The 16,175-nt window shown below is 45.6% G+C and overlaps 1 protein-coding gene across 1 annotated transcript in view; it reads right to left on the reverse strand.

The window, feature by feature from the left end:
- The window catches only part of LOC117370949 (calmodulin-binding transcription activator 1-like), a 60,490-nt gene that overhangs the window by 16,968 nt on the left and 27,347 nt on the right, over window positions 1–16,175 (reverse strand). The window contains exons 5-12 of the mRNA XM_055221848.1: window positions 11,250–11,385; window positions 8,109–8,180; window positions 6,849–7,002; window positions 5,619–5,780; window positions 4,441–4,755; window positions 3,015–4,225; window positions 1,266–1,392; window positions 670–804 (exon numbers count right to left, since the gene is read on the reverse strand). Of these exons, the coding sequence (XP_055077823.1) occupies window positions 670–804; window positions 1,266–1,392; window positions 3,015–4,225; window positions 4,441–4,755; window positions 5,619–5,780; window positions 6,849–7,002; window positions 8,109–8,180; window positions 11,250–11,385 (2,312 nt within the window). The remainder of the gene's footprint in view (window positions 1–669; window positions 805–1,265; window positions 1,393–3,014; window positions 4,226–4,440; window positions 4,756–5,618; window positions 5,781–6,848; window positions 7,003–8,108; window positions 8,181–11,249; window positions 11,386–16,175) is intronic.

Raw genomic sequence — 16,175 nt, forward strand, 5'->3', positions numbered from 1 at the left:
ACGTGGCGCCAGGACACCCTAGGTCGGCGGTCCATGCTCGACTTTGTTGTCGTGTCATCTGACCTCTGGCCGTGTGTCTTGGACGCTCGTGTGAAGAGAGGGGCAGAGTTGTAGAGCACCACCTGGTGGTGAGTTGGATCCTTGGCAGAGTAGGAAGCCGGATAGACCTGAAAGGCCCAAGCATTTGAGCGGGTGAGGGTCTGTTGAGAATGTCTGGCAGAGCCCTCTGTCAGAGGGGTCTTCAACTCCCAGGGCTTCTCCCAGGTTACTGGGGAGGGCTCCGCAAGGTGGCTGGGCACTCCTTTAGAGATAGGGTGAGGAGCTTGTTCCACATCGAGAGGAGCCAGCTGAGGTGGCTCAAGCATCTGCTCAGGATGCCTCCTGGACACCCTACTGGGGAGGTGTTCATGTCCCACCAGGAGGAGGAACCTTGGGGTCCCACCGGAGGAGCTGGAGGATGTGTTTGGGGTGAGGGGAATCTGGAAGTCCCTACTTAGAGTGCTGCCCCCGTGACTTGGACTCGGATAAGAGGAAGAACATGGATGGCTGGATGGTATATATGTTACCTATATGTTAGATTATGTTACATACATATATCTTACATACACATATGTTACAACTATGGCAGATTATGTCATTGTAAGCGCATGTGGTCATATATGTTTGTACCGTCCAGCGAGAGCCAGTCATGTTGCGAGGATGGCAGTGCGGGCAGATCTCGGGCCTTGTACTCAAATACCACAGACGAGGAAATGACATCTCCGCCCATAGCAACCTGCAGCATCACCAGGCCCGTGTCATGAGCTGAAACATACAACATGAACACATGAGTCTGAGCCGTAAGCTGAAACACACAACATGAACACATGAGTCTGAGTTGTGAGAAGAAACATAAACACAAAACACAAGAAGTATTCAAATGATTCAAACATATTAAAAGGCATATAGTCTGTTATTGTCTAAAATCTCACTGTGCACGATGACAGAGTTAAAGCTGCATAACATAACTTTTCTGGAGGGGATTTGACCAGCCGACCATTTCCATAGAGATGTTATTGCTTTGTTTGGAAAGTTTTACAGTACTGCATTAAATCTATCTTGCATTTATTCAATTATTGCTAAAAAATATCTTTAAACATCTGGTGGTGTCCACGAGAATAGGACACCACCACAGAATGCCACACTCTGGAACATTCCAGACAAATAAATAAGATCTCCATGACGATGAGCAGATGTGAAATGGTCTTTGTGTTTGTATTTCTCACCGGGGCAGTAGCAACGCAGGACACCGGGCTGGATCAGCGCTGCGGGGACACTGATGTGGTCAAAGAAACAGCTGTAATCTGAAGTGGACTCAAGCCACGGGCCAGTGATCAGAACCTTTACTCCACCCTGGAACAACAAACACCAATATGACACCAGCACCTCCACAAGCACCTCCACCAGCACCTCCACCCTGGAACAACAGACACACCAAGATAAAACACCAGCACCTCCACGAGCACCTCCACCCTGGAACAACAGACACACCAACATAAAACACCAGCACCTCCACCCTGGAACAACAGACACACCAACATAAAACAACAACAACTCCATCAGCACCTCCACCTTGGAAAAAGAGACACACTAACATAAAATACCAGCACCAGTACCAGCACATCCACCCTGGAACAAGAGACACACCGACATGTGACACCAGCACCTCCACCAGCACCTCCACTCTGGAACAAGAGACACACCAACATATAACACCAGCACCGCCACCCTGGAAAACAGCACCTCCACAACAAGAGCTATATATAAACCAACATATATCACCAGCGCCTTTACTCCACCTGAAATATATACAGGAAATAAAAACATAAATATAAATTATATAGAGATAACACCTCCTCCACACTGTGATGAATGCAGGAAATGTAAAGGGGGAGGTGGAGGAGGAGCAGGAGGAGAGGCCTGGTCTGAGAGCAGGAGTAGGAGGAGGAGGGGCAGCAGCAGGTGGAGGAGGTGGAGGAAAAGGAGGAGGGGAGGTCTGGTTTGAGAGCATGATGAGGAAGAGGAGTGGCATGACATCACAAGGTGGAACAGTGTTCTTTCTGTTTGAGAGAATAACTCAGCCTAAATATGCTGGGTTTGTGTGTTAAACATGTGAACATAGATCAGAGAATAGAGTCATATGGACCTTTAAAGCCTGATTTTGTCCCATTCCTGCACCATATTACTGGACCACATGCCTGGACTGCATTCCTGGACCGGATTCTTGGACTGCATTCCTGAACCACATTCCTGGACCACATTCCTGACTAAAATTCCTGAACAACATTCCTGGACAACATTCCTGAACCACATTCATGGACCACATTCCTGAATGACATTCCTGAACCACATTCCCGAACAACAGTCCTGGACCACATTCCTGAGCCACATTCCTGAACGACACTCCTGGACCACATTCCTGGACCATATTCCTGGATCACATTCCTGAATGACATTCCTGGACCACATTCCTGAATGACATTTCTAGACCACATTCCTGAATGTCATACCTGAATGACATTCCTAAACGACATTCCTGAATAACATTCCTGAATAATATTCCTAGAATATTCCTATGGCTGAAGGAATGTCCTTCAGCCATATTGCTGAAGGACATTCCTGGACCACATTCTTGAACCACATTCCTGGACCAAATTCCTGGACCGGATTCCTGAACCACATTCCTGAATAACGTCCCTGAACAACATTATTAGACCACACTCCTGGACCACATTCCTGGATCACATTCCTGAATGACACTCCTGAACCACATTCCTGAATGACATTCCAAGACTACATTCCTGAATGTCATTCCTGAATGACATTCCTGAACGATATTCCTGAACCACATTCCTTGACCACATTCCTGAATGACATTTCTGAACCACATTCCTGAATGACATTCCTGAACAACATTCTTGAACAATATTCCTGAACCACATTCCTGGCTAACATTCCTAGCGTATCCAACTTACCTCCGGATAGGACCACTCAGGTGAATAATCCGTCACTCCAAACAGCCTCCCGGTCTCCTGCAGTAACCCCAGCGAGGCCTGCTCCACCCCTGTCCCTTGCAGGTGAGTCTGTGCACTGCCCTGATCCTCTGGCCCACCCGCCTCCTGTGTCATCATCACTGCTCCACCCACCCCTGCTCCTGAGCCCTCCACCGAGATGAAATCATTGATCAGATCTGAAAACTGGCTCCCAAACGATGCTTCGAAGCCCTCTAAACTTATCCCCGCCCCTGATGTGTTCGTATTGGCCGTCACTCCTTGTTGTGGCATTGGTGAATTGTACAAACTGCCATCTATGCTGCCGTTTTGAGCGATCGACTGTGGACTCGCTCCTACTGAAGTAACCCCATTGCATAAAATTTCACTTTCTCCTGAATTGGCCCCTCCCTCTTCTCTTCCTGGATTTTCTTCTTGTAAATAGTGTTCAACTTTGACCCCGGTGGCGTACGCCTCCTCTGATTTCAACATCAAATTTTTGTTGCTGTCCACCACGTTAGCTTTCTGGTCGTTCGACCCATTCAGAGCCGAATTCCTCCCACACATGGTTCGCTGTTCTGGGTTAGCCTGTTGCAGATGGGCGTGGCTCTCTGCTCTGTTGGTCGTTACTGGAGATGTGTTGGAAACACTGGACAATGCGATATAATTTTGGCTTTCTTCTTGACTAGCCTCTGTTGAATTACTTGGGAGTGCTTGATTCGTTTGTGGGGACGTTTGGAGGAAGAGGCTAGGAGATGAGTGGTGTGCTTGCTGAGCTAAACTTGATGACATGACTGCGCTAAAATCCATCTGCTCCAGAGTGGTACTCGGGCTTAAACCGGTGGACTCGTAGCCGCTGGCGTTAGCTAGTGGCTGCTCCAGATTCGTAGCCTCTGTTTTGATGTTATTAACCAGCGCGGCGTTGTAAAACACGTTGACAGGGCAGTGGAGCTCGTCACTTCGGTTGCAGTTTTCATTTTTGCCTCCGCCGTACGTTTGGCCTTGTTTGGGGTTGTTGAGGAAGCAGTCAGGGTCAAAGGTCATGGTGGTTTCCGGAAGGCTGACCCCCGAGGTGGAGTCGAGGGAGCTGGAGAGGACGAGCTCGCCTCCGTCGCCCAATCCCACGCCTCCAGAGAACGAATGAAATCGCTGGGAGTTTTCAGGGGTCACGGTCAGAAGGATCCCAGTCGCCAAACCTGAGAAACAAACGTACACAAAATATAAAGATTTGAACTTGTGAAGGTCACTGGTAAAATAGTAAAATATTCAAATAAAAGTAAAAGTATCTGTCCTTTGAATGGGACTTTTATAGTATCGATAACTGCTCAAATGAGTATCTAGTTTCTAGTTTGAGTATCGTTTCGTATGTGATTTTCAATACTCGCTCACACTTATCCCACTCATCTCTCACCTGTCGCAGATCCCTCATGCGCAGGTCCCAGGAGATGTGTGTGTCCAGTAGAGTAAACGGCATCTCCGGTCAGAGTGGTGACCTCGGACATAAACACGGCCGTGCTCTGGTTTAGCCCTGCCCCCATGGAGGAGAGGGCGGGGCTGTCGGCCATGTCGGAGCCCATGGACAGGGGGGAGTTCTGGGTGGTGTCTGGGACCTCCACCTGAGCTGTGTTGGTGGATGATGAAACCTCCATGCTGCTCTGGGGGAGAAGCGAGGGTTTGGGGAGACGGCCATTTCTACGATCAGAGCCGCGACTTCTGCCTGAGACCACTGAGAAAAACAAACAGGAAATTACGTATATACAAGAGTAAAAGTACTTCAGGACACAGCCACTATCTCTTTTCTCATGTTCATATATGTAATATTAAAGAAGCACTATGTAGTTTTTTCTAGCAGGTGGCCATCTTATTTTGTTGTCTCCATAGATGTTAATGCTTTGCCTCAAAGTGTCTTTTTTCAACAAAACCAACTTTGAATTGAATACATGATGTATCATTTAATGCCATACTGTGGAACATTACAGCCAAAGTGATAGCATCTCCATGGAGACAAGCAGATGGCAGATGCTCCACCAGAAAGAACACAGTTCAGCTTTAGAGGAACGGTATGTAAGATTTAAAATTTCATAAACTTGACTTTTACTGATAAAATTATAATTTGGTGTTTTGGTTCAAGACGATTAACCGTTCAGAAAGCAGAATGAGCCTCACATGACTCTCTCATTTGTGTTCCAAAGCTGAAATTCAGTTGTTTTAAACCTAAAATGCCTCTCTCTGGTGTGAATGGTCACTACACCCCAGCACCTGTAGCCAATCAGGACTCAGTGAAGCCTGTCCATAAACTGAGAGACACACCTGTGTCTCCATCTGCAGGTCAAGGCTCTGGACACAGGCCTGTTCATATACTGAAACTGAGCCACACCTGTATGTGTCCATCTGCAGGTCAAGGCTCTAGACATAGGGTCATGGCTCTGGACACAGGTCAGTCCATATACTGAGACTGAGTCACACCTGTATGTGTCCATCTGCAGGTAAAGCCTCTGGACACACAGGCTCGGATGTGATCGTAGTAAATGCTCAGACAACATATAGCTCCTTTAAACTGATCAGAGTGATAATGGCGGTCAGCTGTACCGTTGGCAGTGGTCTCTGTCTGTCCCTCAGACACATCACTGTTCTGGACCTCGCTCCCCTCGCTCTCTTCTCTCTTCTCCACACCTGCTCCTGGCTCCTGCTTTGAAGAGATGATCCTCTGCTTCACACTGGAACATTTCTGATGCAAACTGCTCCCTGCACCTGGCAATACACAGAAGAATACAGAGGTCAGACAGAGGGTTGGGCAAGTATGACAGAGATACAGAAGTCAGATAGAGATTTATGAAAGTAGATCTGAGACGAAACATATAATAATGTTGGATAGTGCTTTTGCCCTGGTTTAGTCCTGGTGTAGTCCTAGTTTAGTCCTAGTTTAGTCCTGGTGCAGCCCTAGTTTAGTCCTAGTTTAGTCCTGGTGTAGTCCTGGTGTAGTCCTGGTGTAGTCCTGGTGTAGCCCTGGTGTAGTCCTGGTGTAGTCCTGGTGTAGTCCTGGTTTAGCCCTGGTGTAGTCCTGGTGTAGTCCTGATGTAGTCCTGGTGTAGTCCTGGTTTAGCCCTGGTGTAGCCCTGGTGTAGTCCTGGTGTAGTCCTGGTGTAGTCCTGGTGGCGTCCTGGTGTAGTCCTGGTTTAGCCCTGGTGTAGTCCTGGTGTAGTCCTGGTGTAGTCATGGTTTAGCCCTGGTGTAGTCCTGGTGTAGTCCTGGTGTAGTCCTGGTTTAGCCCTGGTTTAGCCCTGGTTTAGCATGTTAAAACACTGTGTGATATGAGCAGATGACGTTGTTGTTGTTGTGTGGGAGTTGTGAGATGTGGATGCGTCTGTTGTCTCATCTAGTAGGGGGGAGCCTGTTCTCATCTTGTCCAGTAGGGGGCAGCTTGTTCTTGTCTTGTCCAGTAGGGGGCAGCACAGCACAGGGGACAATACCAGAGGATTACACATGTTCAAGGTCAAACGGTTAAACAGGATATTTTTGTTCCTGCAGCAAAGATTAAAGTTAGAACAAAACCAAGCTCAAAAGTAATCTTTTTAAGAAGGAATGGACCTGGTCTAATCCTGGTCTAGTCCTGTTCTAGTTTTGGTCTAGTCCTGGTTTAGTCCTGGTCTAGTCCTGGTTTAGTCCTGGTGTAGTCCTGGTCTAGTCCTGGTGTAGTTCTGGTTTAGTCCTGGTTTAGTTCTGGTTTAGTCCTGGTTTAGTTCTGGTCTAGTCCTGGTTTCATCCTGGTTTAGTCCTGGTTTAGTCCTGGTTTAGTTCTGGTTTAGTTCTTGTACTCACACATTGGCTTTAACTGTCCGATCAGTTCTTCTTTGCTCCATTTAGCCCACTCTTTTCTGTCTGTGTTGATGGAACAGAGCACTGGGCCACAGGGTTTACCGCTGTCGTCCACCGCAGGGACATTCAGGTAATGCACCAGGACGATGTCAGGATTCTGTAAACAAACAAATACACAGACAAACAAACGAACAAACAAACAAACACATTAATGATTTGTCTGTTATTAATGTTCATATCTTGAGTTACAGACACAATAGTGAAATATAAAACCCAGGATCATGTAGAGTGGGTTAATATGGACATTTAAGATGATGAGTCTGACAGCAGCAGTTACAGAGAGGGGACACAGTTTTTACGCAGAAAGTGAATTGGAGCCATATATATAAAATCTCATCCTCGCCCTCCGCAGGTGGTCTCTCATCCTCTTTGCCACGCTCGGGCCCTCTACCAGAGGCCTGGGAGCTTGAGGGTTCCACAGTATCTTTGCTGTTCCTGTACTGCACTATTCTGGACTGAGATGTCTGATGTCTTTTCTGAGATCTGCTATAGCCACTCCTCCAGTTTGGGGGTCACTGCCCCGAGTGCTCTGATGACCACAAGCACCATTGATGCCTTCACCTTTCAGGCCTTCTCCAGCTCTTCTTTGAGCCCCTGGTAATTCTCCAGTTTCTCATATTCCTTTTTCTGATGTTCCCATCACTTGGTACTGATGTCCACCACAACGGCTTTGCTCTGTTGTTTATCCACCACCACAATGTCCAGTTGGTCCATCACCATTCTGTCAGTCTGTATCTGAAGTACCACAGGATCTTAGCTCAATCATTCTCCACCACCTTTGGAGGTGTTTCCCACCTTGACCTTGGGGTGTACAGTGTACAGGCTCCACTTGGATATGTCGCTCCATGTATGCTTTCCCTGCAGCACCTTACACCCTGCAGTTATGTGCTGGATTGTCTCAGGGGCCTCTTTGCACAGCCTACACCTTGGGTCTTGTCTGGTGTGGTAGATCTGGGCCTCTATCGCTCTGGTGCTCAGGGCCTGCTCCTGTGCAGCCAGGATGAGTGTCTCTGTCCTTCAGACTAGCTCTCTCAAGCCATTGGTAGGATTTCTTGATATGGTATTATGCCACACATAATACTTTGCTTTAAATTATGAATTGCTACAGCAACAGTGCTAATGGTTTAGGTGCCCATAAAAATAAATATGGAGGTAGGTCAAAGGTCACATGTGTGAACCAGGAGGGAGAGGGCGGGACCTTACCTGCAGTAGCCAATAGCATCTGCGGTGGAAGGTGGGGATGATGGAGGAGTGGACGTAGCACCCATACAGACACTGGAGAGAGGAGAGGCCAGAGGTTAGTCACGAGGTCAGGCAGGGGTCACGCAGGGGTCACCCAGGGGTCACAGTGGGGTCAGGGGTAAAGACGGGGAAAGGTCAGCTCAGGTTTGGCTCATTAACATCAGGACAAAAAAATATGTTTTATTAAAAAATGTATCGTTCGATGTACTCTTCAAAGTACTGTTTGAAGTTCCCGGCCGGGTAGTTCTCAGTGTAGCCATCTTGCTGAAATGGAACAGGGCTACACCACGGACTGTACTTCCACTGCTGTCTACATTACGTATTTATAATTATCTATTATTTAATAGAAGAAAAGTCAAGGTGTGGTCATCGCAGTCATTTATTTCAGTTTAGATTGAATGAAGTAAGGAATTAATGTTTGCCTTTGAATATCAATAGGCAAATATATAACGTTCAAGGTGATTTTTTTCCCAATTGTAGCTACTTCATAGCTTGAACAAAATATGCCTTGTTAAACCCTAATTACAGAGACAGAGGTAACAATATAATTTTTACATTCATAGTCTATAAACCAGAGAACACTTATTAGTTGTACATAAAGTGGGATATTGCAGTTTTACGATTTGGTATTTGGGCCAGGTTTAATTTGATCTGTGGCTAAACTACTTTCATTCAAGTAGAGGGCACTGTTTACCTTCTATGCCATGTGCCACTTAATTTCATCTTATTATTGTAAGGTATTTTCTAGCAGTGCAGCGCTACATCAATCTGGTAACGCTAAGGTAAATGACACATGGCCACCAGGGGGCGCACACCTATGGAATGCGTGGGAACTGATGAAAATGTTGTGCAGACCAGCGTGGGCCTTATGAACACGCCATGCGGATTAGAAGAAGGACCCTCTTCAGATCCACACACATTGGGGGACCCTATAAAAGCTGTCAACTTGTGCATCTTAGGGCTCTCCACCTATCCTTTCCGGAGAGTCCGTTGCTTCATTGTTCACTTTACCTGTGTGGAACTCATTAAACCCTTCTGACTTTATGTTTCAGTGTCTTGGTCCTCTTTGAAACACCAGAAATGGACATTTTTACATTATTCTTATTATTGCAATAATAATTTCTAATTATAATAATGTATTCTTCTTCTTATTGTCTAGGAATAACTGTACATTCCTTTATTCAGTGTAACTGTAATGTTCCTGACTTCCTAGTTCACTTCCTGGTTCCTGACTTCCTGGTTCACTTCCTGATCACCTTCAGGACAGACATGACTGTACTGTTCTGTTTTTATTCTTTCATTTATATACATTTTTCTCTGCACCCTGCCTACCGTTCTCACTCTTTTTTCTTTGGTCCTGATCTCTCACTTTCTTTCAAAGTCCCTCCCCCATCTCCCCTTCTCCTTCTCTCCTCTCTCTCTCCTTCTCCCCCTCCCCATTCTCTCTCTCTCTCTTTCTCTTTTACCATATTCTGTTTTTGCCAGTGGCTGAGTACATTTCCATACATTTACATTTGATATGAGTCTCTTCCAAACACTTTTTTTTTTATCTCTCACCCTTTTTCTCTGTCTCCCTCTCTCTCTTTCTCTGTTTCTCTCTATCGCTGTCTCCCTCCCTCTCTGTCTCTCTCTTTCCTCTCTATGTTTCACTCTTTCATCATAATCTCTTGCTCCAGACACAGTTCCAGTTTTAGGGGCGATCCAAACAACGAAAAGAACGAGAAATTATACAAAAGAATGAACTAAAGCAGGACTAAACCAGGACCAAACCAAGTCTAAACCAAGACTAAACCAGGACTAAACAGGACTAAACCAGGACTAAACCAGGACCAAACCAGGTCTAAACAAAGACTAAACCAGGACTAAACCAGGACCAAACCAAGTCTAAACCAAGACTAAACCAGGACTAAACAGGACTAAACCAGGACTAAACCAGGACCAAACCAGGTCTAAAAGACTAAACCAGGACTAAACCAGGACTAAACCAGGACTAAACCAGGACTAAACCAGGACTAAACCAGGACTAAACCAGGACCAAACCAAGTCTAAACCAAGACTAAACCAGGACTAAACAGGACTAAACCAGGACTAAACCAGGACCAAACCAGATCTAAACAAAGACTAAACCAGGACTAAACCAGGACTAAACCAGGACCAAACCAAGTCTAAACCAAGACTAAACCAAGACTAAACCAGGACTAAACAGGACTAAACCAGGACTAAACCAGGACCAAACCAGGTCTAAACAAAGACTAAACCAGGACTAAACCAGGACCAAACCAAGTCTAAACAAAGACTAAACCAGGACTAAACCAGGACTAAACCAGGACCAAACCAAGTCTAAACCAAGACTAACCCAGGACTAAACCAGGACTAAACCAGGACTAAACCAGGACCAAACCAAGTCTAAACAAAGACTAAACCAGGACTAAACCAGGACCAAACCAAGTCTAAACCAAGACTAAACAGGACTAAACCAGGACTGAACCAGGACTAAACCAACACCCAACAGGAATAAACAAGGTCTAAACATGGTCTTAACCACGACTAAACCAGGACTGAACCAGGTCTAAACCCGGTCTAAACCCGGTCTTAACCAGGTCGAACTCTCTGTAGTAGTTTCTGTAGTACACTCATTAGTACTCTCTGTAGTAGTCTCTGTAGTACTCTCTGTAGCCTCCTCTGTACTAGTTTTCTGTAGTAGTGCCTGTAGTAGTCTCTGTAACACTCTCTATAGTAGTCTCTTTAATCTTCTCAGTAGTAGTCTCTGTAGTTTTCTCTGTAGTAGTGTCTGCAGTACTCTCTGTAGTACACTCAATAGTACTCTTTGTAGTCGTCTCTGTAGTAGTATCGGTAGTACTCTTTGTAGTACTCTCTGTTGTACTCTGTAGTCGTCTCTGTAGTACTCTCTGTAGTAGTCTCTGTAGTAGTCTTTGTAGTAGTCTCTGTAGTACACTCAATAGTACTCTTTGTAGTCATCCCTGTAGCAGTGTCAGTAGTCTTCTCTGAAGTACTCTCTGTAGTAGTCTTAGTAGTGCTCTCTGTAGTCGTCTCTCTAGTACACTCTGTAGTACTCTCTGTAGTAGCCTCTGTAGTACTCACCTCGACTCCCTGCACTTTCAGCTTCATGTGATCCTCTCTTGTCGTTTTTCCATCTTTCCGTTTTTTCCAGCAATATCCATCTTTACGATATTTCACTTTCTTCCGGTTGTACAGGATCATGGAACCATTCTGAGGCCTGCAACGACACACACACATGTTTAAAAACACACGTGTTTAAAAACACATCCACGTCTTTAAAAACACACACGTTTAAAAATACACGTGTTTAAAGAGAGAAGAGAGGGGAGATTGAAGGGAGTAGTAGTAGTTGTAGTAGTAGCACTAGCAGTAGTAGTAGTAGTAGTACTAGCAGCAGCGGTAGTAGTAGTAGTAGTTGTAATAGTCGTAATGGTAGTAGTTGTAGTAGTAGTAATAGTAGTAGTACTAGCAGTAGTAGTAGTAGTAATTGTAGCAGTAATTGTAGTAGTTGTAGTAGTAGTTGTTGTAGTTGTAGTAGTAGCAGTAGTAGTAGTAGTAGTAGCAGTATTCTGATTGTTCATGTGACAAGAGATGTCTGCTGTGGATCCATGAGACTCTTCAGTTCTTCCCTCTCACCTCCCACTCTTTTCTCCCATCTGTCCCTCTGTGCCCTTTCTGTCTTTCCTCTCCCTCTCTCTCTTCGCTCTCTCCCCATTCTCTTTCTCTGTCTTTTTTCTCCCTCTCTCTCCTCCCCTACCCCCTTTCTCCTTTTCTTTCTTTCTTCCCTCCCTCTCTCTCCTCTTTTTATTTCTCCATTCTTTTTACAGTTTAGTCTCATCTGTCTCTCTCCTCTCTCTCCCTCCCTCCTTCCCCCCTCCTATTTCTCCCTCTCTCCTCCATTCTCCTTCTTTTCCCTTTCTGTCTTTCCTCTCCCTCCCTCCATCCCTCCCTCCATCACTGCAGAATGAAATGAAATATAATCAATACATAAATTCATTAGACATTTTAGGTCAGTTTTAATGAAAGAGATTATTATCCTGTGACTGTGGCAGAGTGGTTATCCTCTCCTATTTTCCTATAGCCATTAGCATTAGCATCAGCCCCTCAAAAATGACAAATTCTGAATAATCACACACAGAGTGTGCGGTACCATCACCGCGTTTAGGTGAGACCGGAGCCTCATTTGAAGCATTGAGGCTGTAAACATTTGGATGTTTTATTTTAGATCCTAATTAGCATAAAAGTGGCGTCTGAGATAACGGCTAACACACAGACAAGATCTCTGCGCTCGTGTGGTTGAACATCTAGAGACTGAAGCTTGTCTTTTACATGTGACAGAGCAGAGCAGATATATGACATCATCATCACGAAAGAAACATGTTCTAGACTTTAACATGGGACTGGCTTCAAGACCCGGACCTGTGTCCTGGTGCTGGAACGACCGGAGATGCACCAGGAGAACCAGGGCTAGGCTAAGCACCGCCAGCACCACAGCCATCCAGACTTCGCTCTGGGCAAAGACCCATGCACTTGTCTGTCCAACCTGCTCATGGTGCTTGGACATAAACCCCTGCTGGAGGGCACGGGGGCCACCGCTGCCCAACAGAGTCCAAAAGAATAAACTTCACAGAAGCATCCAGAGGGCCAATCCCCCAAAGAACTCCAGTAAGGACAGAAGGCTCAGGGACACAGGCATCAGGAGGACAAGCTGATGCTCCACAGCAAACTCCAGATGAAGAGAGTCACACTCCGCAGGCTACAGCTGAAGACAACCAGGAGAAGCAACCTCTGAAGAGCTCAGGCAGAAGAGAGCCATAGTCACAGCTCTCAGGGACCTACTGAAGACAAGCAGAGCAAACACTTCAGCTTAAACTGGATTGGAAGAACTAAAAATTATTGAGAAGTTTATTCCAGAAACAGTTTGTGGATTTCTGAAGGATGTGCTATCTTTGAATGTGTTTGTAAACCCTGAAAATGAGCTTGCTTCAAACAACAGCTCTAAGGGCCAACAAACTTAGGGTGAGACACCAGAGATCTACAAAAGTACAGCGGAAAACCCACAGGACCTGGAAGCTCTAACTGAGACCCAAGGCCAACAGGAGGCAGAGAAACTAGAAACTCCAGACGATGTAGAGAATCCAATGGAGATTCAAATCCTGGAGGTACCGCAAAGTCCAGACCTGACCCAACCTCTGGACAACCCCAACAGTTCAGACAAGGGCCTGAACCCAGAGGACCAAGGAACTACTGCGGGTATTCAAGATATGGACGCTCCTAAGAGTCCAATGGAGACACCAAACCCAGCCTCTGCGCCAGAAACACTTGGATCTTCTGAGGAGGAAGAAGACACTGGACAGCAGAGCCAAACCTCAGAGTTTACTGAAGAACAGCTCAGATTTCTACAGTTGTTTGATGGAACTTGGACTGATGGTGAAGGTCTAGATCCAGAACAGGAGGATTCCAAAAGTTAAATGGAGACGCAAAAATCAGGAGAAGATCTGGAAATGAACCTGAAGACAGAAGATCTTGGCTCAGCTCCAGAATCCACTGAAGCTGCTGAGATCAGAGCTTCAGAGACAGTTTCTGAAGAGAAACAAGACGAAGAAGTTGGACAGGAGAGCTTACGTCCAGAGTCTATTCCAGAAGAAGATGAGTTCCTGCAGATTACTGACCAAACAGCTCCAGAGAAAGTAGGACTTTCTGAAGGAGAACAAAACGTGACTTCAAAAGAAACTGGACTGAAACTACAAAATCCTGAGGATTCTGTTACAGAGGAGATCCTGAGTATGTTTGATTGATGCGTATGAGTTTAACTGACAATGAATCTCCAAAAAATGACCAGATTCAAAATCAGCTAAACACCAGCTCAGAGGGAGACCAAAGTCCAATTGAGTCCCACACCCCAGAGGACACAGAGTCTAATGGAGGTCCAAAAACACCTCCAAACTCTAACAAAGGAGCCAAACCCAGAGAAGGGGGAGCTACAAAGTGCAACAGAACAGGACCTCCAAACTACAGCAGAGAAGGAGCCAAACCAAGAGGAGGTGGAGCTCCAAACTGTAGAGGACATAGTAGAAGATGAATGTGACAAGATAGAAGAGCCTCAGCCCCCAGAGCAGCTCCTCAAGTGTCTCAGATCCTGGGATCAGTGGAGAGCTTGGTGATCCGCGCACTGGTGAACACTCTGCTCCAAAAGCTGCCTCCAAAATGAGGTCTCACCATGACGCAGTAATAAAGGAGTTTGAGAAGTCCCAGAAGGAGTTAATCTCAAACCAAGAACATCAAGATACTGGACAAAGCCGGCCTCGAGACCTGATCTACGAATTTTCTCCACTACCTCCTCTGCCCATCTAAACGTGCTGATTTGCAGATAAAATTTCACGGTATATTTTAATCCCTTTGGCACCTGAGCTTGAACACAGAAACAAGTTAAACTGTGAAACATTTTCACACGAAAGTTCCATAGTGTAGCTTTAAGGGTATTTCATTCATTTATTCCATGTTATTAGAGGTTTACAGTTTTGGATATACTGTCTCTTCCCTCTCACCAGGAGGTTGTGGATTAGTCTCCTGATCTCTCTGAGTGGAGTTTGCATGTTCTCCCTGTGTGACTGTGGCAGAGTGGTTATCCGGTCTCACCCTCTCACCGGGAGGTTGTGGTTTCGACTCCCTGTGGCAGCACAGAGTGTTTTTTTATATTGTGTATTTGAAACACCGGATCAATACTTAAGACAAATATATCAATAAGTTTGAATTATATGTATGTAAATAAATGAAAGAAAGAAGAGCAGAGAGGGGAGAGGAGGAGGAGGAAGAGGAGAAGAATGAGAGGAGAAAGGACAAGAGAGGAGAAGAGAAGGAGAGGGGGTGGGAGGAAAAAAGAAGAGGAAAAGAAAAATGGGAGAGAAAGAGAATGAGAGAAAGAGATTAGGAAAGGAAAGGAAAAAAGGAGAGGAAAAGATGACAGAAGGAGGAAAGAAAGAAAATAAAGAGAGGAGAGGAGAAAAGGAAAAGAGGAGTGGAGAGGAGGAAGAGAAGAGAGAAAGAGAAAGAGAAGGAAAAGAGGAAAGGATGAGGAGGAGGGGGAGGAGGAAGGGGAGGAGGAGAGGACACAGAAGGTCACACTACACCACATCTTTAAGGCAGCTTCATGTTTGAAATGTCCCACAGTGAGTGTGATCGTGTTCTTCGATCTCCAGCTTTGTAATGTCACAGTTTAATAAAAAAAAAAACGGAACAAAAACAGCTCTCCTCAAATAGAAACATCCAGATTGTTTCACACATGAGTAAATGCCACAGTAATGCATCCAACACCACGGCGACACGTCCAACATCACATCGACGCATCCAATCCAGAAGAATTTCATTTATGGAGAGTCAAAATTCAGAGCTGACGAAATACACTGAAATCTGAATCTCATTACTGCTTTCTAAAACCCACAACTTCCTGGTGAGAGGGTGACCCAGGATAACCACTCTGCCACAGTTACACAGGAAGAATAAGAGTCAAATCCACAGCCTCCTGGTTAGAGGGAGGAGAGAAGATAAAACTTTCCAGACATATTGTTGTTTCATTCCTGGTCCCTGTCTGATGGGATTATCCATAATCTGGTGCTGTGTAAATGGGATTAAATCTATAATTCCACCTCTGGTCTCCACCTGCAACTGAGGCCGAGGTCAAAAACTCAGGAACAAACTCCATCAGTGGCAGCAGCTCTGGGTCAGTGTCAGCAACAGACAAATGTCTGTGTCAACGTCTGTAATTCCACATTTATCAGTACATCTGCAGTGACATTACACTGGGACTAGCACCGCGCAGCAAGAAGGTCTGTGTAGAGTTTGCATGTTCTCCCTGTGTGACTGAATGAAGTCACCACAGCTTCAGCTCCAAATGAAGCTCATTGAGGCTAGCAGTTATAGCAGCTAATCTGGAGCACACTTCCATATTTGGAATTCTGACTGCGAGTATCATAGCAACAAAAGAGCCAATCAGGAGCGAGGTTGTTG

The sequence above is a fragment of the Periophthalmus magnuspinnatus genome, chromosome 5 (assembly GCF_009829125.3).
Source record: "Periophthalmus magnuspinnatus isolate fPerMag1 chromosome 5, fPerMag1.2.pri, whole genome shotgun sequence".
NCBI lineage: Eukaryota > Metazoa > Chordata > Actinopteri > Gobiiformes > Gobiidae > Periophthalmus > Periophthalmus magnuspinnatus.